The sequence below is a fragment of the Dermacentor albipictus genome, chromosome 8, assembly GCF_038994185.2.
Source record: "Dermacentor albipictus isolate Rhodes 1998 colony chromosome 8, USDA_Dalb.pri_finalv2, whole genome shotgun sequence".
Classification (NCBI taxonomy): domain Eukaryota; kingdom Metazoa; phylum Arthropoda; class Arachnida; order Ixodida; family Ixodidae; genus Dermacentor; species Dermacentor albipictus.
Genome location: NC_091828.1, coordinates 133,132,019 through 133,155,430, shown reverse-complemented (window position 1 = coordinate 133,155,430; position 23,412 = coordinate 133,132,019). Strand labels below are relative to the sequence as shown.

Below are 23,412 nucleotides of genomic sequence, written 5' to 3'. Positions count from 1 at the left end.
CACTCCGCATCCTCTGCTGCCCCCTCCTTCTCGTGTTTTTCCTTAAGCGCCCCTTTTCTTTTTCTTTCTCTCTCTCTCTAGTGCTATCTCGAGTATGGATCGCGGGCCCTTGTATAAACGCCGGGTGCGCGCTCACACCAGATGCATTTGAGGACGTTCTCGGAGTATCGGCTCGCCCTTCACTTCACGTCGAGACATTCCCCGCCTGCGTTTTTTTTTTTTTAGAGCTTCGTGCCCGAATTTTGTTAGGTTGCGCCCTGGAGGAGTTGATTCCCCTTCGAAGGGAGCTTTCAGGATGCTGACATTTATCCTCCCCCCCAAGAAAAGTCAGGTGCGAGGAGAGCTCTGGAAAGTTGCCCAGAAACATCTGATTTGTACGTCCCTGACGTTTGCCTTCTATCGTCTTCTGTACTGACAACCACATTTGCACGTACCGCGCATGTATTTGGGGAAATTTTACAAACGATGTGGCAAAAATTAGCTTGCATTTGTAGTGCTCGAGCTCGAAAGCTGAGCAAAGTACTTTTAAGCCGACGTTATTTCTGCCTATCTGGTTTTCAGTTCGCCGCTTGCGTGGTCTCAGCTGAAGAGCTCCTCCTCCAGCCTCCGTATGATCCGTCCGTGCATTTCTCGTCTTAGTGAAAAAAGCCACACGAGCAACAAAAATAACGAAGCCGCGCGATTTAGTTGGTATTTCTCCGCTCCGCGGTAGTTTGGAGATTTCACTTTGCCTTCCGCTCTTTCTGGTAAACCAAAAGAAAAACTCGAGCTGAGTGCATCCTTAGCCGATTTAAGCCGCTTACATGCTTGTGCTGCTTAACTACGACTGCTACAATGCAAAGCAGGATGGATAAGTTTGTGGCACGGCTGCTTAACGGCTGGCGGTTTGTCCTTTGTTTTCTACATTCCATTGCTTGCTTGCTTAAATACGTGATTTTATCTGTGCTAAACTACACTTCCTGGATGTGCGGACGACGTAAACTACAACGAGGAAGTCCAAATGCACCAATGACGGCAACCATTTCTGTTCGTGAAGCCGGTGCGTAGGATTATGCACAATGAACGGACGGGGGAGCGAGGCTTGGGTGCCATGGCTTCTATACGGCGATTCCAGTAAACGTGCTTTCCGTAAACACATGCGCCGAACGCCCCGGGACATCTTGACAGCTGCGACGGGATTGCAGAGTCGAATGTCTGCTTCGTATAGGTACCAAGCAGACTGACTGCTTCCTGAGCTTTGTCAGGCTCACTGCTTGCATGTGTAGAAACCCAAAATGTGCAAGCGTCTGTGTTCGCGATATCGTGCAAACTTCGCTGCTGTTGCTTGTGGTGGTGATAAACTTTATTGAAAGGGGGAAGGGCAAAGGGGGACGTGGCTGAGGGATTGGGCTCAAGTAAGGCCCTGAGCCTGCTTGGCCTTCTCCGCCCAGTCCACCAGTTCAAGTTGTCGGTCGACGCCCCCGGAACTGAGCCAGGCTGTCCAGTTAGTCTCGTTGCTGATGGGGCGATGAGAAAACGGGAGCGAGCTGCATTCCCACATGATGTGTGTGAGTGTTCCTGTTTCTGAACAGAGCCTACATTGGTCGCTTTCCTTGCCCCCTGTGATTTTGTTAATGTACTTTGGGTGTGGGTATGCGTTTGTCTGAAGTCGCCGAAACGCAACCGCTTGCGTTTTATCGAGTTGCTTCGCCGGTGGCGGGAGTGCACGACGCCTCAAGCGATACCTATGGGCTATTTCATGATAAGTGTCGCAGGGTTGCTCGCGTCTCTCATCCTTATTCACGCCGTCCGCATCCGCGGACGAGGCTCGGCGCGCGAGATCTCGAGCCAAACTGGGAGCCGACGCGTTGCCGGGCACAGCCGCGTGAGCGGGGGTCCACACGAGGGTTTTCAAGCCGCTTAGGGGGCGTCGTGTGAGGACATAGTACGCCTGTTTGGAAATTCTACCGCGGAAGAAATTGCCGATGGCGTGCTTGCTGTCGCTGATGACGGTATTCGATTCCACATGCATGGCCATGGCAATCGCGGTTTCCTCCGCTTCCACCACTCGGTCAGCCGTGATTGTTGTGTGTTCTATCAATCCTCCGTTGTGATCCGCTACCACCGCGGTCATGAGGTCGCCGCGAGGGTGTCTGGCTGCATCTGTGTAGACCACTCCACCTTGCGAGCCGTAGCGTCGCCAAACGGCTTCACTACGGGCCTGCCGACGGCCCTGATGGAACTCGGGGTCCATGTTGCGGGGTAGAGGTGGGGCATAAATATGCCCCCTGACCTTTCGCGGAATCGTCATGTACTCTGTAACCTCGGGGATAGCCTCGACACTGAGCTTCCGGAGGACTGTGCGGCCAGCCGGGGTAAGCGAGAGTCGACGGACTTGGGCTGTGTGGTGAGCGTCTAAGAGCTCCTCGATCGTGTTGTGCATGCCTAAGGCCTTGCGGTGGTCGCGTGGTCCGGAAGGCCTGTGAAGAGTGCACCACCGCAGTATAACGTTCGTGCAACAATGAAAACACAGGCTACCTCGTGCAAGCGTTCTTGTCACGGCCTGTAAAGAATGCACTGTCGTGATTACTATAATTGTGCGACAAAGCCACCCTACCTGTACAAGAATAGATGTTTCTTTATTCTTTGCCTCAAGACACACTCGCAGTAGCGGACAATTCAATTTTCGGCATTTTATGTCGTTGTCTTTAGAATTCTGCATATATCTGCCAGTTAACTGTATATGTAGAACAACGCGCATATGTAGAGGCTGATGTGTACCGGGACATTCTGCTCGACCGACCCAGACTATGCTAATCAACCTCATCATCATCACCCCTTTTGAGTCTGCGGCATGAAGAAGACCTCGACACACAACCTTCGGATACCCCTGCTGTACATCAGCCTACTACGCCTTCAAATAGTATGCACTCAACGTAATTCTCTGCCGCCTTTGATTGCGTTTTCACTACCTTCACGTTCGCTCTAACAGACCGCCAAGTATCCACTTCTTTGCCGTACGTTGTATGATGGTACTGGTTATGTGATGCCATCAGAGATGACGCTGTGATTTGTAGCCTGTGATGTCATGTATATAAGTGCACTGTCCAATAAAGACAGTCAGTTGTCGGTAGCCCACGGTGGCATTCACGTGTCCGAGTTTGTTGCTATCGGGCTAGCGTCCCTCCACTCCGCAACACCACATGGGTGACGAGGGTGGTCACCGGGATATGGCCACCACCGTTCCACCAGTCTCCGGGTATGCCAGCGATACCTTAGCACCGCTGGTTTCGCTTGTTCCAAAACTTCCTGCCCGCGTTCGGCGCCGACGAGTGGTCAGCAGCCCGCCGTCGAGCGCTTCTGTTTCACGGCCTGGGCCCCGAGGGTCAACGGATTTTCGATGCCCTGCCGGTACCGCCTCCCCGACAGCCGCGGCTGAGTTGAGGAACCGCCGACACCACGCTGACGGAAAGGGTGAAGGACGGGACACAGCCTACCGCGGACGCTACGGTCGCTAGCTCCCTGGACCTGTACGACACTGTGGTTGACACACTGGCTAAGCGCTTCCCCGCCACCGCCCACGTTCGAGTCGAGCGTCATCATTTGCGTGAGCGTCGTCAGCTGACCGGTGAGTCAGTTGCTGAATTTGCTTTGGCGCTCTGTGAACTGTCAGCCCCTTGTAACTTGTCGGTGGTAACTTGAGTGAGCAGCTCGTCGCTGTAGTTATTTGCCCGCAATCGATAGGAAGACTTCTGCTCGAAGGCGACATTTGAACGTGCGGTAGAAATAGCCCAACTTCGCGAGCAAACCCGTCGAGGATCCTAAGTCCTCGCGAACCCGGTTTGCCGCATTGCACAACAGCAAGTATGCAAACGCAGCCCCGCTAGTCGCCGTTTTGGATTCAGGGTACCCGCCCCTCTTGTCAGCATCGATGCAGCGCGTCGCCGGAAATCGACCAGGGTGATGTGCTTCGGAAAAAAACGTGTCATTATCACTGCTAATGCAGTTATCACGATGAACGTTTGTTTTGTAAGTACAGGTAATGCCCTCCGGCCGTCCGTCCTATTTAAAGCTTCATATGTGTTTCTTGTGCTGAGATTGTCTTACCAAAGTCAAGAAGCTAACTAGAACAGCTTTCTACGTTATGCGCACGTATACCGCACTTGTTTTGGGCAACGCTCGTCGTTTGTAGGAGCGACTGTTATAACACAGTGCCGAAGCACAACGTAAGGCTTCGGGCTGCACAAACAACGGGTCAGACGTCGCATGTCTGCCTTTCGCCTTCGTTTGAGGCAGCGTTGCCTGCTATTCGCAACGATGACTCATCTGCAGCAAACTGTGCGTGGCGCACGCATAAACAATCACAAAAAAATAAAGGTCCAGGCGGAGGTTCCAGCTTCGTACGGTGGCCACGTGGACGTAGCCTTCTTTACCGCGTCTTGGTTTCGTTGGCCGCAGTGCGCGTCCCCTTCCCGTCGAACAACCGCGCTCTGGCCTGTCCGGCGCGCAGTGCGGGTGAGTCCGCGTGCATCCCTCAGCCGAGGACGGCCAATTTCCGGTAGTCCTGGCTAAGCTCACGGCCTCGTTTGGGCCGGCTTATCTTCCTCCGAAGCCGTTTTGATGGGCGTCGCAGCCCGGCTTTTCCTGGCTCGCGTGTGTCCTTACTTCGGTTCCACTGCACGCGGGAAAACGCGTCGCTGGTCTGTTCCGCCGAACGGCGCGATCGTGTTGGCCGCCAGAGCCTGCCCACGTTCTGCGTCACGGAGGGAATCACACGTGCCGGGCCTCATCTTATCTTTCGTCTCTTCCTGCAGTAACATCGGCGAGAATGAGTTTTGTTTCTGCCTCGCGCTTCTCCGATTGTGAATGAACGGCTATTGGTGGGCCCATGGCCGGATGCGATACGCAGGGAACCGCGTCCTCTGTCCACTTCCACCATACTTATTCTACTTCTATATTGCCTGTGAATTATGGGAAGTTTGTCCGCTCGTGGGTTTGGCTATTCCATAATCTTAGAAAAAAATCACGAAGAAGAGAAACCGCTGCCAATTCGCAACCGAATTTGCGGTATGTCACAATAGTGTAATCTACGGATGCATGTTTTGCTACACATTAAGTCTCATTGGTGAGCGAAAGTAAGACGGGCTCTGTTTAATTGGAAAACGAAAAGAAGAACACAGATTTGAAGTTTGCTCCTTCTTACACTTTAAACAGTAACATGCTTCTTAGTTTGCAGTCGTAAACGTCTCCTTACCTCAAGAATAGTGGCATGTGCTCGCCTCTGAATGTATCGGCCGCTAAGTACTTTCTTCCAGGAGAGAACACACCGTCTGTGGAATTTATGGCACCGGAAAAAATAATTATTCCAAAGCAGGGCAAACCACAAATAAGCTAAGTCGATGTCTCATATGCACGTACGTGGTAGTCATCGCGTACAAGCCGTGTCCTACGTGGCCGTCTCCAGTGTCGATTAACGGCGGACGTTCGCCACATTTTGTGGCTGTGGCCAAGTGCCCGGGATACTAGGCACAAGGTACACATCAAGGAGGACAAACTAAAGCCTAACGTTCCAGAGGATATGTTCCTGCTGGATAACGTACAAGTGCGCTAGATCATTACTCGAGTATCTGCATCATACACGGTTCCATGCAATTATGTGATGCACCTTTTGTTATTATTTTTGTACATATGTATTCTATGTGTGTATATAGAAAAATAAATACAAGAACAAAAGCAAGCTGTTGTTTTCATCCGTAATTCGTAACATAGGGACGGAAAACGCGTATTTTTTTCACTGGAACTTTATCTATTGAAGCCAACATGCTAAATGCAAAAGGCTGTGTGTAAGTATATTTTTCTAGCTTGTTTTTTTTATAAACTCTTCTTTATTTGCGCGAGCATGCCCTACGGAATAATCTAAGTGAAGAATTAAAGGCCTGTTTTTTGGATGAAGATCGCGAGCAACCGGGCTTGAATAACGAACCCACTAGACCAAAAATCTGCACTTCTTGAATAGCAGGTCTCTGATACAAAAATCGTCGTCCTCGTGAATCGCAATGTTTTCGCTGTATCATCACAGAAGTCAATCTCTCTCTCTCTCTCTCGCACGCACGCACGCTCCCGCAAGTGAAGTGCTCTCTTTGGATGTTCAGCAAAACATGCGCAACAAGAAACCGTCTATGACAGGCGTCTCACTAGATCCAGGTTAGGTCTAGTGTACGAGCTTTAATTTCTTCTATGCAAGTGTGTCGGTCACAATTTACGCCTACGAGAATGCACAGTTCATGCCCGAAGCTGCCTCGGGGAGGCTTACCAGCTCAGTGCAAGGCCTTTTCTCTCTGCTCCTCAACGCTGCGAGCGGGGGTTTATTTCGTTGACTTTCCTTCGAACTGATCCCGCAACGCGCGTTAAACGTGAATGAGGGCTAACAACGAACATAAAGGCGCGCGTTTTATTGCGTCGTACGCACAGTCCGGTGCGCTCGAGTATCGACAGCGTTACGGGTTTCCAAATTGGCCGCGCTGTTTGTTGGGCGGCCGTTTATTCTCTTGGGGCAGTCGGGAAAAAATGCCCAAGGCTGGGCTTTTATACGAAAGGCCCCGCTGGTTTGTGCTCCATGTTTGGCTGTGGTAATGAAGTGCGGAGTCGTTACACGGGGCCGGACTGGCTCTCGCTGAAAGGCATTTCGGCGGCCAGTGTTTTCCACTCCTGTGCTCCGAGGCGCCCCCTCCACTTTACCGCCTTACCCTAAGCGTCGATGCCCTCCTCTTTCCTGCTCTCCCTCTACGCAATTGATTATTCTCTCTTTCCTATTTTCGTCGTGCTGCGCAAACAGGCTGAGCCATGAACCGAAGCCGTGTTTTTCTTGGAGAGCTGGGCTTACGCTACACATTTGATTAGCTTCGACGATGCGCTCACCATACCCTCAATCGTCCTTTCATTCAGTGCTGGCCGTTGGTCACTGATTGAACGCTTTTGCTCGCCTGAGTTATCTTTTTGTGTGCGTCGATGGTTAGACTATATTCCGGCTAATTTCGCTGCCTGTATCGTGCTAACAAGAAATGACCACTTCGTTTCGAGCAACAAACTCCCCACGCACCTGTCTTTCTGATTGACCATGAAGAAGTGCTGTAGAATTGTGTGCGTCTCCTGATAGAAAATCTTTATTTGACATTATATACATCGTCCGCCACATTGCTAATGTCGCATTGAATGCCTGTGGAATTTCAGCATAAATCTGTATAAAAGATTCAGAATGATTGGGCATTTTTCTGCACATGGTCAGCGTAGGTTTGTGCACTAGGTATTAAAAGTGTCATCACAAGAAGCTCATCGATGTTTCTCATTGTTTCACCCTAAGTCACGCATATTTTTAAATGGCTAACCCTATCTGTTGTTACAACTTTTTTCACTTATCCTTGGCTGTATCTCTCCTTTCTAGAAAATTCAAGCAGACTCCACTTGACTCAACGTAATGCAAAACATTGACGGTTTTGTAGAGAATGGTTCTTGTGAATCATATAACCGTTGTGGTTGTGAACAGTTAATGCTTTGGCGAAGTGTTCCGACCTGAAGCGGAGTGCGGCACATGGTGTTTTAGAGCGCAGCTCCTAAGGCTCGTTCACACTGGGGAATCTTGCGTCTACAGCGAATGGAATTCTCCTGCCACCGATATTTGCTTCGTTCACACCGCCTGCCCACCGCGCCGCCGGAAGGCGATACAGCGCCATCTGGCGTGTAACGCGCTAACCCCTAAGCCAGCGCGGGATGTCCCGGATGTTCCCGCGGCTCGAAACGGCGCAGTTACCTCCGCTCGCATAGAGTTGGCACGTTTTTGTTTTGCGTCTTTTCGTCACTGTTTGCAACGACGATGATAAACCCTGAGCAAGAAGAGGCAGTATTGCTAGGCCATCTGGCAAGCACTTTTCTGGCGATGCTTGGCACGCAGAAGAAGCTTTCGCCGAAGTGACGACTACAGTGGCGGTGGTGGATTCGTCCTGCTCTGCCAGAGCGCGGCAAGCTTCAGCTCGTTGTCCTTGTGCTTCAAGTGGCGCTCCGGGACCGATTGGTGCGGATCGGTCCGCGGGCCGATCGGCGCGGGATTCGGCAGATCTCGCCGCCGCCGAACTGGCTTCCGCGCCGCTCGAGACACCGAATGTCTCAATGTGAACGCGCCATTCGGGGCGCGTTCCTGACGCGTTCCTCGGCGTAACCGAGAGGACTAGCAGAGCGAAGTATCAAAGAGCGAACGCGAAATAACGGCGAGAGTGAATAGAGTGCGAAAAGGAAAGTGGAGGAGGAGGAGGAGGGCGTGGCGAAAGCGTGAGAAGAAAAGCGTAGTGCTGCACAAGACGGGCTTTGCCGGGACGACGGCTACGAGATGGCGCCAGAGTTGCGCGCGTCGTCTGTTCACCGATGACGCCACCGATACCATAAGGCTGTCCAAACTATCATGCGCCAAGATTTAAAAATATTGTTACGCGAACGAAGGAATAAGAACTGGAGAGTATTTACAACGTGTACTTACAATAGATAATGCAGCGCTAGCCAGTTTAGCCGACAGCTCGAGAGCCAGAGAGCGTTCGTCGTCTTCGTCGGGGCGCCCGCGTGCATCGGCCACAAGAAACACGCAGTATGCATGCATCATTATCCCCGGTGGCGGAGGCACCGTCCCGATGCGTCTAAGTATCGGTGATAACAGGAGAGTAATATGGTGTGAGGCGTGCGACATGCACAACGTCAGTGGAATTCGGGGCAGATGCGGCCCTGGTGTACTGACTGGGGTGATTTCGTACGTAACTGGAGTCACGGCACGCAGCACTAGATATGGGCCTGTGTACCGAGACATGAGTTTTTCTTACAGGCCAACGTGACGAGTCGTCAGTAGTACCAGAGATCCAGGCGAAAAGTGGACGCCTCTGTGTGGGCGATCGTGCAAACGCCGTTGCTTCTCTTGCGAGGTCAGGAGGCGAGCGGGGGCAATTTTGCGTATGCCACGTAGCTGAACAGAACCAAGGTAAGGTTGCTTGTCGTCGTTTGGGGATGCTCAGATGACTTTCTGCATTCCACCTAATCATATATTCTTATTTAATTATTCGACTTCTCAAATATTATATTTAAATGGAAAGTGTCAATGCGAAAATTGTAAAGCAACACGAAGAACTCCCGATACAGCTTTCTCTTGCTCAATACGCGCTACATAAAAGTGTTTTCCGGAGCGTGGAAAAAGCCTGCGAATACACGCAAAGTGCCTCGAGTGGCCAGTCGCGCGGCAATTTTGCTTCTATTCACGGGCTTCTTTCACGCTGGAAAAACACTTTTATGTAGCAAGTATTGAGCAACGGAAGGCTGTATCGATAGCTTTCATGTTGCTCTACAACATTATCATGTACACTTTTCACCCAATTATAACATTTTGGAAGTTGAATAATTAAGACTAATGATGTAATTAGGCGGAATGCAAAAAAATAATAATCCGAGCATCTCCAAGCGACGGCAAACAGCATTACCTTGGTCCCGTCCAGCTACGTGGCATTTGCATATTTTTACATCTTGGTGCATGATAGTTAAGACACGGTCTATATGGAAACACAGCACTGCATCAGCGGAGGTGCGTTTGCGGCGGCAGCTGTGAATGGCGCCCACGTATCACTCGCGCATTGCCTTTCGCGGTCTTCCGATTAGCGAAGCAGTCGCGCCGCACTTCGCTCTGTTTGCAACGTTCCGCAAGAGATGATTGTCAGCGCCAGCCAATATATCGCGAAGTGAGAACACTTATAGAGCTACGCTCATATTTCACATTAGGGAGTATCATATTCATCGGTGAACATTGTTGTTGATTGTGATACTCAAAGACTCAAGCCTGCAGCGAATAGGTTCATTAGCTGAGCGGCATGTACTCTGTAGCACATACCCAAGTTGTTGCCAGAAAGGTCAAAAAGAAGAGCGGCGACACATGCCCAGTGACACATACACAAATGCCCCAGTGGATCATCACTCGTGAGTCTCTATAACTCCGCAAGCACCTAGGGCGGGGCGAGCGTAATATGCGCCTTTAGAGTGTTCTGAAAGAAACCCCCGAGCAGAGCGGCAGCGCAATCGAGGGGTCCCTTGCACTGTCACAAGCTTAGCAGTTTTTTACGTAAGCTATTAATTATAGATGCTGAAATTTAAAGAACGAAATAATATCTTGGGGTTTTATTTATGCTGAAATGAAGCATTTTATTTCAGCCTACGCATAGAAGCGTATGTATGCCTTATGCATAGGTAGTTTACTTAAAATTATTTCAACACATCAATCTGTTTTTTTACGAGCAACTCATGGATGCGGCTCCAATGTATCCATACCTTCTAGGCCAGCGCACGTAGCCTAATGGTTAAGACACTCGGCAGTGGAGCGCGTGGTACCTGGTTTGATACACGCCACCGTAAAACCGTGGAATCTTTTTTACGCGCAAGCGTACATGCCCCGTCTGTGAAATGGGCGAGATTAAGTCGCAGTTCCACGAGCTGGGAGAGGGAAGCGAACGCCAGAGGAGGAGTGCGCCTGGTGGTGGAGAGGATAGACTGTCGGCGGAAGGGTGGAGGAGGAAGAAGGCGGAGCGTCGTGGAGGAGGGCAGGCGGAGGCGCACTGGGTTCACCTCCTGTGGCACTTGCTACGGACTCTGTGTGCGCTATGACTGTGCTGGGTTCGTCTGACGATCGAGCGGACGAGCGTCGAGCGAGGAGGAGGGAGCAACAATGCAAGCGGTGACAGGCCGAGCGCGAGTCGACCGACGCCGTCTGTGAGAACGTGGGTCAAGTATGGGAATAGCATCCATACGCTTGCGCGCGAGTAGGCAAGAAAAGCTTCGCATTGCTCAAGGTTTTAGATAACTTCGGGTTGTCGTACCTGGAATGTTTTCAATTAAAGAAAGAAAGAACGTCTTCTTTTAGTTTTCCGACGGTCGTATCGAGTCGCTACGGGTATTAAAACTTACGTCTCAACGAGACAAGAAGCGACAATAAGTCGCGGTGTAGCCAATGCTAACGACAAGGGCGTAATTACCACCAAGCTAGCAAAACTTAACCACATTGCACTTAACCCCTGTAAAGGGTGCACCGCCGTAGATATAGCCATGCTGAGACAAAGCCGCGGTATGGCACACTTTCGGTAAATGTTCAAAGTGAGTTCGCTTAGATTAAGAAAGGCTTGCGTGATACAACGATGCCTGGAAGATGGCTTCACCGGTTGCCACAGGAAGCTAGCATTAGTCGCAGAGTAGGTAAAATTAAATGTAGAGGTTTAATAAGCGCATCTACAGTCGAAAATTAACCACAGTGCACCATTGACTCCACCCAGGATCGGCCCCATCTGGACTCTTGACAAAAAAGAAGATAGAAAAGTCATCAATTGCCAAAGCTAACAAGACAAGGTCGGCGTAATTTTAGGTGAATTAGAATGCGAATAAAATACGAAATGAGTGAATAATGAACATGAAAAAGCGACAGAAGGAGACAGAATAGAGATATACCAGGTGTCCCATGTAACTTGAGCCAAACTAAAAATATGCAAATACCACGTAGCTAGACAGAAACAAGGTTAGGTTGTTTGAACTGGCTTGGAGATACTCGGTATATTTTGCAGCAAAGCTTTATATGGCTAGGGTTCCATGTGTTTTTCGTGTTCTTTCGTCAACAATAAAAATGTGAGCTTGGGCCGATCTGGAATATAGTGCCATGCCGGGCCAACCCGCAGCAGAGGTGAAACAGGTTTCAATCTCTTCGGCAATAATAATAATAATAATAATAATAATAATAATAATAATAATAATAATAATAATAATAATAATAATAATAATAATAATAATAATAATAATAATAATAATACTGACATAAATCAATCAAGACGCATTGTTTCAAATCGATGAGTAAATTGGAATAGTTTGTGAACAGCTCATGGACTCACAAGCAGAAGGCATCGCCATATACACAAAGGAGAAAATGTATTTACAACCGTACACCCTCGACTCGCAAGAGGACAATTTCACCGATTGTGGGGATGCATGTGCCGTGCAAACTAACGACGGAATTGTGATAGCCACTGCGTATCTATCTCCAGGCAAACCCAACTGTGACATCGAGAAGTTCATAGCCACGTATAGCGCGTGGGCTAGCCGTGATGGCACTACCCCTGTCATAATCGTCGGAGATTTTAGTGCGCACATTTCTAAACCAGACAAGAAATGGTTCACTCAGTTTGTGCGATAAGAGTTTTCTTTGAAGTGCCACACCAATCCAAGTCACTCAACAGTGGTCGTGTACACATTTAAATTTGGCGAAGAATCTGTCTAGGTTGTAATCGAACCCGTCAGTGTATATCACAGTAATCACAAAGCTATCGTTACTACCAATATTAAATGATGAAAATAAATACATGTACCCTTGCCTAACCATGTGTGATATGCTACAGGTTCGCTGGTCATCTGTATCGTAATCTGTATCTAATCTGCTCAGCATGCAGCGCGCTCTGTGTTCATGGCACGATACGCCCCCATGTGATAAGGGCGTTACCCGCCTGTTCACAACGTGTATAAAACCAGTGCTGAATAAACGCTGGGACTCACTTTTGCCCAGCAAGTGACACACGACGTGTCGTCGTCTGCTCCACTCGATGCATGGTGTCAGAAGTGGTTAGCATGGCAATGCACTTCCTGCACGACGCGTGAAGACCAGCGGTCCTGTGGCGGAAAATGGATTTCCTCAAAGCACCGGAGCCGCTCCTTACAACAGGCGACCTGCGCAAGAACTGGCAGCTCTTCAAACAAAGGTTTGAAATTTTCCTCACGGCGTCAGAGGTCGCAGAAAAGCCTCGGACTGAGTCCAAGAAGACAGCGTTGCTTTTGAGCGTCGCGGGCGCAGAGGCCATTGAAGTCTTTAACACCTTCACGTTTGCAGCAGGCGAGAAGAACGACGACTATGCCACAGTGGTGAAAAAATTTGATGAGTATTGCATTGCACAGACCAATGAGGTTCACGAGCGGTATATGTTCAGGAGAAGAATCCAAGCTGCTGGCGAACCAGTGGAGCATTTCTTACGAGACCTGAAGAATCAAGCACGTGCTTGCAACTTTGGAGCTTTGGCGGAATCGATGGTCAGGGACCAAATTGTGTTCGGGATAAATGACGACACGGTACGTGAAAAGCTCCTCAGGGACAACAACTTGACCCTGCAGAAAGCAGAACAAGCCTGTAAAGCAGCTGAAGCATCAGCAACTCACAAGGAAATGTGGAACCAGGAACACCAAGTGCATCCTATCAGCAGGACTAGCACGAGCCGCGAAAACCGAGAACAGACACGTTATGACTGCCGAAACTGCGGCGGAAAACACTCCCCAAGAAGGTGCCCTGCTTTTGGAAAAACGTGCCGGAGATGTCAGCGGAAAAACCACTTTGCCAGATGTTGTAAAGCGACGGCAGTTGTTGGCGAGTTGCAAAGCGGCCAAGACGATTTCGAGATTCTCGACGTATCCGCAAAGAACGTGTCCAGCAAGCATGACTGGACGGTGGAAGTCCAAATCAAGAACGTGGCAGTTCAGTTAAAGGTTGACACGGGATCGCAGGCAAATTTGTTGCCTTATGGATTATACGCCAAAATGAACCCACAGCCGCCCCTGTACCCCAGCAGCGCGATTTTACGCTCCTACGGCGGAGATGTAATCAAACACATTGGCGTCATGCGGGCCGAAGTCTCTTTAAATGGTTGCATTGCCATGCTGAGCTTTTTCGTGGCACGAAAGGGGCGCCAAGCAATCCTAGGACTTGAGGCGAGTGAACGCCTGGGACTGATTTCACGCGTGAACAGCGTGTCGCAAAACAGCTCTGAAGAAGTGGTTGCCAGCTTTCGTCACCTTTTCACTGGCACCGGCTGCGTCAAACGAGTATACCACATGGTGCTTCGCAAGGACGCCACGCCAGTGGTTCAGAGACCTCGTCGAGTGCCACTGGCTTTAGAGGAGCCACTTCGGGAGGAGTTGTCACGTATGGAACAAGCCGGAATAATTGCAAAAGTCACTGAGCCAACAGACTGGGTGAGTCCCCTTGTTATCGTACGAAAGAAAGACGGGAAGCTGCGAGTCTGCATGGACCCCAGGAAAATAAATGAGTGCCTCAAGCGCGAGCACCACGCGATGCCGAGGCGGGAAGACATAGAGGCCGAGCTGGCCGGCGCAAGAGTATTCACTCGCCTAGATGCAAACGCAGGGTTTCACCAAATTCCCTTAGATGACGAGACGTCTAGGATATGCACTTTTGCGACACCCTTCGGCCGCTATCGATTTTTGCGACTGCCTTTCGGAATATCATCAGCGTCCGAAGTATTTCAGCAAACCCTAAGTGAAATTTTTGACGCGCTTCCTGGCGTTAGAGTGTATGTCGATGACATACTCGTGTGGGGCAATTCCCAACAAGAGCACGACCAACGTCTAAGATCAGCGCTAGAAGCGGCAGAACGTGCGGGCCTTACGTTCAATCCAGCAAAGTGCGAGTTTGGCGTTCAACAAATTGAATTCCTGGGCGACGTGATAAACGAAGAAGGAATCCGTCCAAATGCATCCCATGTTGAGTGCATGTTGCAGATGGCACCCCCTAGTGATAAACTAGCAGTTCAACGCATGCTGGGTGTCGTGAACTATTTTGGAAAGTTTTTGCCAACACTAGCAGAAAGGACAACGCTTCTCAGAAGCTTGCTAAAAAAAGACACTGTTTTCGAATGGTCGGCAAATCACGAAAAAGAGTGGAGAGCGCTGTGCGACAGCCTTAGCAAGCAGCCCTTGCTATCAGTTTTTGACCCTGAAAAAGAAACCAGGTTATCATGCGATGCGTCACAAAACGGAATCGGTGCTGCCTTGCTGCAGTATCACAACGGTGCATGGAAACCGGTTGCGTACGCCTCCAGAGCGCTTACTGATACGCAGCAACGCTATTCACAAATTGAAAAGGAAGCAATGGCCATAGTTTTCGGCTGCGAGAAATTTCACCATTTCATGTATGGGCGGAAGGTTGTCGTTGAGACTGACCATCGTCCGTTGATCTCCATATCGCAGAAGGCGATCGGTGACATGCCGCCAAGACTGCAGCGATTTTTTTTGCGTCTGCTACGCTATGACATTTTAATGCATTATGTTCCAGGAAAACAGCTTCTACTGGCGGACATGCTGTCCAGGGCTTCCGTTAAGGGCGCAGCAGATAACGCAGACAACAACAACGACGACGTCGAAGTGCACGCAGTAAGTGTGGTTGATTCTCTTGTCAGCGAAACCACGTGGAAAGAACTGGCTTCCGAGACACGAAAGGACACGCAGCTCGCCGCTGTGCTAAAGCACCTGGAGAACGGGCAACCAATTGAAGGACCGTTCAAGCCTTTTGCCGCTGAGCTATCGGAAGTAAAAGGGGTTCTCTTGAAAGGCTGTAAGATTGTCATTCCGGCCAGTATGAGGCGCGATATGTTGGCAAGAATTCATCAAGGCCACATGGGAATTAACAAGTGCAAAGAAAGGGCACGGCGCCTGGTGTTCTGGCCAGGAATGAACACTGATATCGAGACGTTTGCACAGGCATGTTCTGTATGTAAAACGTACGCTTACAAGTTGCCGCAAGAGCCTTTGATTATGCGTCCGGTTCCAGACCAACCATGGTACCGCGTCGGCATGGACATTTTTAGCCACGCAGGTCGGTCCTACTTGTGTGTTTATGATGCCCTATCGAATTTTCCCGAAGTCCAACAGCTCGTAGACACTTCAGCAAAAACTACTGTAGATGCAGCAAGAGCCATATTTTCCAGATATGGCATACCTGTAGAGGTATGCACTGATAACGGGCCTCAGTTTTCCAGTAGAGAATTTGCCATGTTCTCAAAAGTGTACGATTTCAAACACGTGACCTCAAGCCCGTATTTTCCCCGCTCCAACGGACTCGCCGAAAAGGGGGTACAAGTAGTCAAGAGAATCTTGAAGAAAACAACTGAAGCTAAACAAGACTTTTGGCTTGGTCTTCTCGCTTACAGGTCAACTCCACTGGAATGCGGCTGGTCACCAGCCGAAATATTACAGGGACGCTCGCTGCGAACAACTCTACCAGCCGTTCAGGTCGGACAAAGCCGGCGGGTTGACAAACGCCAGCAAAAAGACTACTCAAGAGGGCCACTCGCACCGCTCAACAACGGCGAAACGGTCAGAATAAAAGACAGCTCATCATGGAGAAGAAAGGCTCGGGTTCTTCAGTCGTCTGGTCAACCAAGGTCATACGTTGTCATGACTGAAGACGGGCAACTCTTGCGACGCAACCGCGAGCATCTGCTGCCAACCAGAGAATCTTTTCGCCTTAGCGGTCCTCCTCACGACGATGAAGGTGTTTTTCAAGAATACGCTGCCCCTGCCAGCACACACGACCCAGAGGCGGCGCAAAACCCAAACAGCACAGCGAGCATTGTGCCGACAGTTCCGCAACAAGCAGCTGCTCCAAGGACTACAAGACAACGCAGACCACCTCGGCGCTTAATGTATGACGCGAACTTTCAACAAGTGCCGTGACTGTATTCAGTGCTCTGATCTTTGCTGTAGTTTTGGATGTGCAGTGATTCTTTAACTTTCTTTTTGTTCTCCCGAGCTAAAAGCGCTCCTTGTCCTTAGTTTTTTTTTTTTTCGTTACGAAGGGGGATGTATCGTAATCTGTATCTAATCTGCTCAGCATGCAGCGCGCTCTGTGTTCATGGCACGATACGCCCCCATGTGATAAGGGCGTTACCCGCCTGTTCACAACGTGTATAAAACCAGTGCTGAATAAACGCTGGGACTCACTTTTGCCCAGCAAGTGACACACGACGTGTCGTCGTCTGCTCCACTCGATGCAGTCATCCACCTTCACAGGGTGCAATGGCTCCTCAATTCTTGCATTCCGCCTAATAACGTTATTGGTCTCAATTAATTATTCTACTTCGCAAGTATAATAATTATATGAAGAGTGCCAATGAGAAAATTGCGGAGCAGCATGAAAAACTCCCGACACAGCTTTCTGTTGCTCAACACTAATACATAAAAACGTTTTTCGAAGCATGAGAGAAGCCCTCGAATACACGAAAAATTGCAGCGCCACTGACGCTCGAGTCACTTTGCGCGTATTCGCGGGCTTCTGTCTATGCAAGAGAACTAAGCGAAATCATGTATTTGGTTAGCGTCACTCTTTCTTCCCGTTTTTCTCTGCCTGGTCGCTATGCACTGATTGCAGGAGGCTGTTGTGTTTTCTTAGCACTAATTCCGTTTCTTTTTTTTGAAAATTGCTCTGGCGTTTTGGTTGGAACAGCATCTTGGTTTGAGCTTGTTGGTGGGTCATGAATCAAAGAACATCGTGGAGCAAACTAGACGAAGAGAAAGGCAACGACAGGACGGGCGCCAAGCTTCCAACGGAGTTGATTCAGAAAGAGAAATCATCTGCAACCACAGCCAATTCTCGTGATCACGGAAAAAGTGCTACAACATAATAATCAATACAAGAACCAGTGCTAAATGATCAGCTGTGCATACTTATCTAAAGAAATGACACGCCAAGAGAGTTTCCCAGAAAAATCAGTTCTTTATCGAGAAGGGTTAGAGACGGCATGATGAGCAGGCATCACCCCTGCGATTGATGTAATAAGCATCGATGACCTTCCTCTCTGTGTTCTCTCTGGATCCGCCTATAAACTTCGTTTTAGTAAAGTGCGGATAACATCCGCATTCCTTGCAATGTGTGGCCATTAGGCTGCCATGCCACGCCCGATCATTAGCGCATTGACCGATCAGCCCGTTCTACTCTTTCCCACAGCTTAGTGGGATGGCATACACTGCCCCTGACATTCACTCCGTAAGCTTGGTAGCGCATTTCGCATCACACGCCTTCTTTATCTTGTTGTTCATCAAGCCACAAATGTTGGACACGTTACAGAGTGCCGACATTACATCATGACGAGGGTTATATTCTTAATGTTATGCGACAGTGCATGAATGTACGAAACCGCTTGCACGGGGGAGTAGGCTCGTTTTGAGATTCGGAAAACGCTTACATTCCTTCGAACAGGCTCATTTCGAGAAGCAGCGGAGAAGGAAGGTCGAGCATGGTATGTAACAAAAAGAAAAAGAAAGGAAAAGGCACTCATAAAAACTACTTCCGTATCAGAGCCAGATAGTCACATTCTTTAACATCCGGGCTACGCTGGTTGCCTCCAACTAAGAAACAATAATAACGGCAGTTCGCGCGATGCAGCGCCAGTTCAATTCTCGCAGGGAGGCGTGGATGCCGCCTTCGCTGTGCGTCACGACCGTCCCGGTACTCGTGCGTGCCCTAGAGGCAAGACCCTGCTATGCACGCGCGCGGCACACGGCAGTCTCCAGACCACGCTCGATGGGAGAGCGCCGCATTTCCTAAATTTACCGATGCAACAGATTACGTGCATCGTTCGCTACGAGCAGCGATACCCAGTTGTCACTTCCCATTTGGAAGCGCGCACACCTTCGGAACGGTGGCTGTGCCGTGCCGAAGTTACTGGTCCCCCACTGCACGCTCCTGTCTTTGCGATTGCCGTCTTTTTTGCACGCTTCCGTTACGCGGCTGCATTGTCTATAACGGGGCCACCAGACCGTGCCGTGCGCGTCTCTTGCCTCGGTGGCACGTCGTAAACCTGTAATCGACCTGACGCCGCTGCCTTGATTAGATCGAGCGAGGAGCGTGCGTGTCCCGGCCGCCAGGGCTCGTAACGCGACGGCGAGCGCGGCGCTGGCGTCGCTTGTTATGTCACCCCAGGGAGCCTCGCGCGCTCGGAAAGCGCGTGTTCGGGCCGCCTCGAAATCCTGGTGATTGATGGCGATGCGGGGGCGCAGCCTATGGTTTCCTTCGCCTCCCCATTTCTTTTTCTCCTCGAGTAACAGCGGAGGAGGTGCGCGTGCTTGGCTTTTGCGCACGTGAAACATGGTTGCTAGACACACCGCTGAGCGGCCTTTGTCGTGCCTTTTGTAGATTCTCAGCTGGCCGTGCTTATGCAACATCTCACGTTTACGCGCCCTTCTACCAGTGTTTTGTTTCGCTTGAACAAAAAAAAATACAGGGAAGAAGAAATATGGTAGCGGTAGGGTTGACTCGCTGTAGCAGCGGTGTCGGGGTTTCGCTTGTACAGGTCGGCTGTAGTTGTTTTTGTACCTTGCAGTATGTACTACATTCACAAGCGTGAACAAAGAAGACTCTGTGAAACCGTGACACGTAATGTAGAAATAGAGCTGGTTTGGTTCAGCAGATATCTGTAACGTGTATGCGCTGAACCAACCGCGGGTGAATGCTGTACACGTAGAACGGCGAAACCTTGGGCGTTGTACCAGTTGGTTAATATGTAGTACATCCCTGTTTATCTTCAGAGTTACTGTTACAGCTCTTACTATGGCAGCCATAAGGCGTCAGAGGCGTTATGTGGGAATCATTACTGGCGGAGAGAGCAGACAAGAGGATTGGACTATACTTTTTTTCTTCGCTATCAGCCGCTTTGAGCAGGATTCCTCGGCACATATTGCTTGGCAACCGATAATCAAGTATCGAGTATAGCAGGGAGGTCGCGTAGCCGGCGGGTATTGTTATTGCTCACAACATCACCACAAGCTCACCTGTACTGATCCTTCCCCAACGAAAGCCATCAGCGAAGCGATGACGTTGCCGCCGCATGTTCCTAACGTCGAATCCCCACAAATACATACAAACCCATTTGAATAAGTATAAGTTGCATTTCGCTTGTATGAACTTCCATTAATTTCTTGAAGCTTGTTTTAGGAGTGTTTTACTGCAACGGGTAGTGTTTTGAAAGCTGATGCAGAAGTCGGGAAATATAATCACTAATAATCAGAAGTATAATCAGAAATATAATCAGAAGCCCGACATATAATCACTACACCCGGTTACTCTCAAGTAGCGCCGCAGTGGTAGATAAACAAAGCTTCGCTTTAAAATCAGTCTTCATGCTGTCGTCGTCATGCAGTTGACATCATACTAGCGTCGTTGTCTTGCAGTTGTCACAAACATGCTTACGTCATGCATGGAATAGCTGGAATTACAGAAGCGCAATGTTACATCAGGTAATGCGTGGCAGAACCGCGAACGATGCGGGATTGCTCGCTTACTGCAAAATGCTTCGCATATCAAGCATTTCCACTCTGCGTATGATCAATACTTCTTTTTCGTAACCATAATGAATTGCACCCAAGTCAGTACAAGGATGAGGCTAAACAGATTTGAATTTAATTTTAAATCGGAAACTTATTAGCGCCTCCCCCCCACTTCTGGCCGTCGCCTTGGGGGCCTTATAACGTAAAACAATTCCAATATGTTTTTATTCCAATCTCCTGAAGTCGAATTCGCGTAATCACCGACGCAAGCATCAGAAGGTGACCCGCAGGGTTATCTAAACAGACTGAGAAAACGCTCTCCTCGATCATAGGAGGTCACTTTTGTTTGCTTGAAAAACGAATAACATTGCCTACACTGAGCGGCTTGTCTTATCTAATTGGCTGAGAAGAGGCGAGGAGCACATTGAAGTGGAGAGGGATTAGATGGGGCTGAGCCAGTGCACTGAATATCGATAACCGGATGAAGAGGGTGGTCTGGCGTCTGCGATTGCTCCGGTTTCCCTTACTTCGCTTGTGGTGGCTGGTCGAAAATCGTGGTGGCATGCACGCGAAGCTTAAGAATGACGCTAAAACGGATCCTCAGCAAAGAAGAGTTGGTAGATCGAGGTCGTAAACGTGCTGAAAGTGCTCGAAAACGTTACATGGCCATGCAGAAAACTTTATTATGCGCAAATAAACCCATTCTCTCCGGCAAGTGCGAGTACCCAGTGCCTGAGTGATCGGCGGCAGCCATCTCACATTCCTTTCGGAACGGGGCAGCCTGCCACTATTCGGAAGAAAATTCAGTTTTGTTCGGCATATTAATGTATTTTTAACGTGTTCACGTCACTTTGACGCGGTGAGTTTTCGCGATTTTGTGACGTGGCGTGACAGGCAGGTGAAGTGGGTGCAGCCCTAAAGCTATTGACCAATATCCGAGGGCTAATTGCGAAAAGGCGTCGAAACAGAAAGAACTATTTTTCTTTTGTTCCGTCAAATCATGCATAATCAGTGTGTACATGTCATATCAGATGGGGAGCTATCAGTGTTTTGGTGACGTCGTGTGACACACAGGAGAAGCGGGGGTGGTCCAAAAAAGTTTTTGACCAATTGCGGAGGGCTGATTCAGAATTGGAATAGAAAAGTTTGGAATAGATTTACGTTATATCGCCCTTGCACGAATGACCGGCACCGGTTGTGATGCAAACAAGCCCCTGATATATTGCAAATCAAGGCGGCTTGACCCATCACTTCATGCACGTAAGCTGTGGACGTGAGCTCATAATACCAACACGCCGTCAACCTCATGTCGTCGTCATCCTTCCGCCGTCTTCACTCTCACGCTATCATTGCCTTGTCATACCTCTGTCATTACGCCGCCATCGTCGAACTGTTTTCGTCATAGCATCGTGATCATTCCATTGACGTCGTACAGTCGTCATGACGTCGTGATTGTTTCATCATCGTCATTGTGTCTTAGCAAATCGCTATTCGTCACCCCTTTGTTGGTGTGCCTTTGCCATCACGCCTTCGCATTATTCAGTCATGGCAATTATGTTCTCGTCATTCAATATCCCAATGTCACCATGCCGTTGTCATAGTACTCATTCCAGCACCGTCATACCGTCGTCCTCATGCCGTCATATTGTACCGGTATTTAACATCCTCATCCTATTGTCGTCGTACCATCTTTGTAAAGCCGTCGCTGTCATATCGTCGTCGTCATCCCATTATTGTTATTGCGTCGTCATCATACAGTCGCCGTCTTTCCTTCATCGTCATGCGTGGGATGCGCATTATTGAGCTGTTTATGTTGGTGAGGTGGTTCCCGGTGAGAATGTGTCCAACTTAGTCGACTGCTCTATGCTTGGAAATCGTAGCTAAACAAGAGCAGTGTTCTTCGCATACACCAACGAAAGTTTCGTTTAAACCGATTATCACAGCGCGAAGGATCCGCATTTTAATGTGAAGCGTTCTTGACGAGTCCATCCTAGTTTTTTTTTGAAATACCTCGGCTGTTATCGTGGGCTAGTCTTGAAGATAGTGCAGTATAAAAATGTGTACCGTTCCTGTACGTACGTATCACTCGATGTGTGTTAAACTTTTGAACTTTTGATGCAAACTTGGGTACGTGCCGCTGGTTATGGTTCGTTCTTCAGTGAACCTCTTTCACGCTAACTCGTGTCACTGGATATCAAACAACAAACACCACCATGCGCTGCACTCCGCACCAGTTCGCAACATGTTGCAAAAAGTATTAACCGTTCGTTGCAGTTATACGACTGATAATCATTCTCTGTCAAACCAAGCGTGGATCGTATTACGTAAATGTCATTTAGAGTCGAGTGTATTTGTTTAAAGCGTTAGAACTCTTGAGGTACGTCACGCACTATTATCAATGTCTCTACCTAACAGTTTTCCCACCTACCTCTGTGACTGAGTAGTCCGTGGTCGAATGGCTAGTGCATCGGGCTGCCGTGTTGAGGGAACAGGGTTCGAAACCAACCGTTGAACTAGCTTAGGTCACCGAGGATGTGGCAATAGTTAGATGGCAAATTATCTAATCCCCCAGTGTGGGTACGAGCCATAGTATGAGGCCATCATCATCATCACCATCCGGCCCACCAGAAGATTTTTCTTTAGCATTAAGCAATAAGGGAAACACGCCTTCAAAAGATATGAAGCCTGACACTTGGCACGGAGAAGAAGAAGCCTCCATGGCTTTATCAGCGCGGGTGAACACAGAATGGAAATATTTATTCATTATGTTAGATATTTCCGGAAGATCGGTGATCACAATGTCGCGTTGCCTTATTTCTTGCAAATATGTGTTTCCACAGCCAAGATATCGCGAAAGTTTATCGGGACTGGTTCTTGCATAATTCGGCAAAGTATTAGAAAAATATTTTTGTTCGACAAAAGACAATGCGTCTGAAAGCCGGACTTGCAGGTGGCTAATAACTTCAGGGTTTTTGTTCCGGCATTTTTTGGCGCGTTTTAACCTGCGCTTTATATGTATAGTTTTCCGTCAATCCCTGGGTTTCTTCGTTGTGGTTTAATACGTTTAGTCGGCACGAATGCATCAGTACAGTAGTTAATGCAGGTCAGAAACGCATGCCACAGTGAAGTAACAACAGTTTTTGGTAAGCTGTCGACTAGCTTCCAAAGTTCATCAAGGATAGATTGATTATTGGCATTAATAAAATCTTTAACAATTTTGCAGGGCTTAATGTGCTTCCTTTCACAACTATCAAGCCTACTACTGACCAGCACAAG

The 23,412-nt window shown here is 49.0% G+C and overlaps 2 protein-coding genes across 5 annotated transcripts in view; both read left to right on the top strand.

The window, feature by feature from the left end:
* The window catches only part of Ent3 (equilibrative nucleoside transporter 3), a 369,995-nt gene that overhangs the window by 176,900 nt on the left and 169,683 nt on the right, over positions 1 to 23,412 (top strand). The window lies entirely within an intron of this gene.
* On the top strand, positions 12,599 to 16,834 carry LOC139049185 (uncharacterized). 2 transcript variants are annotated; one of them, XM_070524516.1, is made up of 3 exons: positions 12,599 to 14,049; positions 15,149 to 15,246; positions 16,023 to 16,834. In XM_070524516.1, the coding sequence occupies exons 1-3, from the start codon at positions 12,712 to 12,714 to the stop codon at positions 16,546 to 16,548; spliced, it is 1,962 nt and encodes a 653-aa protein (XP_070380617.1). In that variant the 5' UTR covers positions 12,599 to 12,711; the 3' UTR covers positions 16,549 to 16,834. The 2 variants fall into 2 exon arrangements, 1 of the variants encoding a protein (XP_070380617.1); XR_011508156.1 differs by having other exon boundaries at positions 12,599 to 12,788; positions 15,149 to 16,166.

Excerpts from the sequence above, each read along its gene's own strand:
- LOC139049185 (XM_070524516.1), top strand. The coding sequence starts at position 12,712 with ATGGATTTCCTCAAAGCACCGGAGCCGCTCCTTACAACAGGCGACCTG. Across the intron at positions 14,050-15,148 it reads TCACTGAGCCAACAGACTGG|GAAAACAGCTTCTACTGGCG; the intron begins GTGAGTCCCCTT and ends ATTATGTTCCAG. Across the intron at positions 15,247-16,022 it reads ACGACGTCGAAGTGCACGCA|GTCAACTCCACTGGAATGCG; the intron begins GTAAGTGTGGTT and ends TCTCGCTTACAG.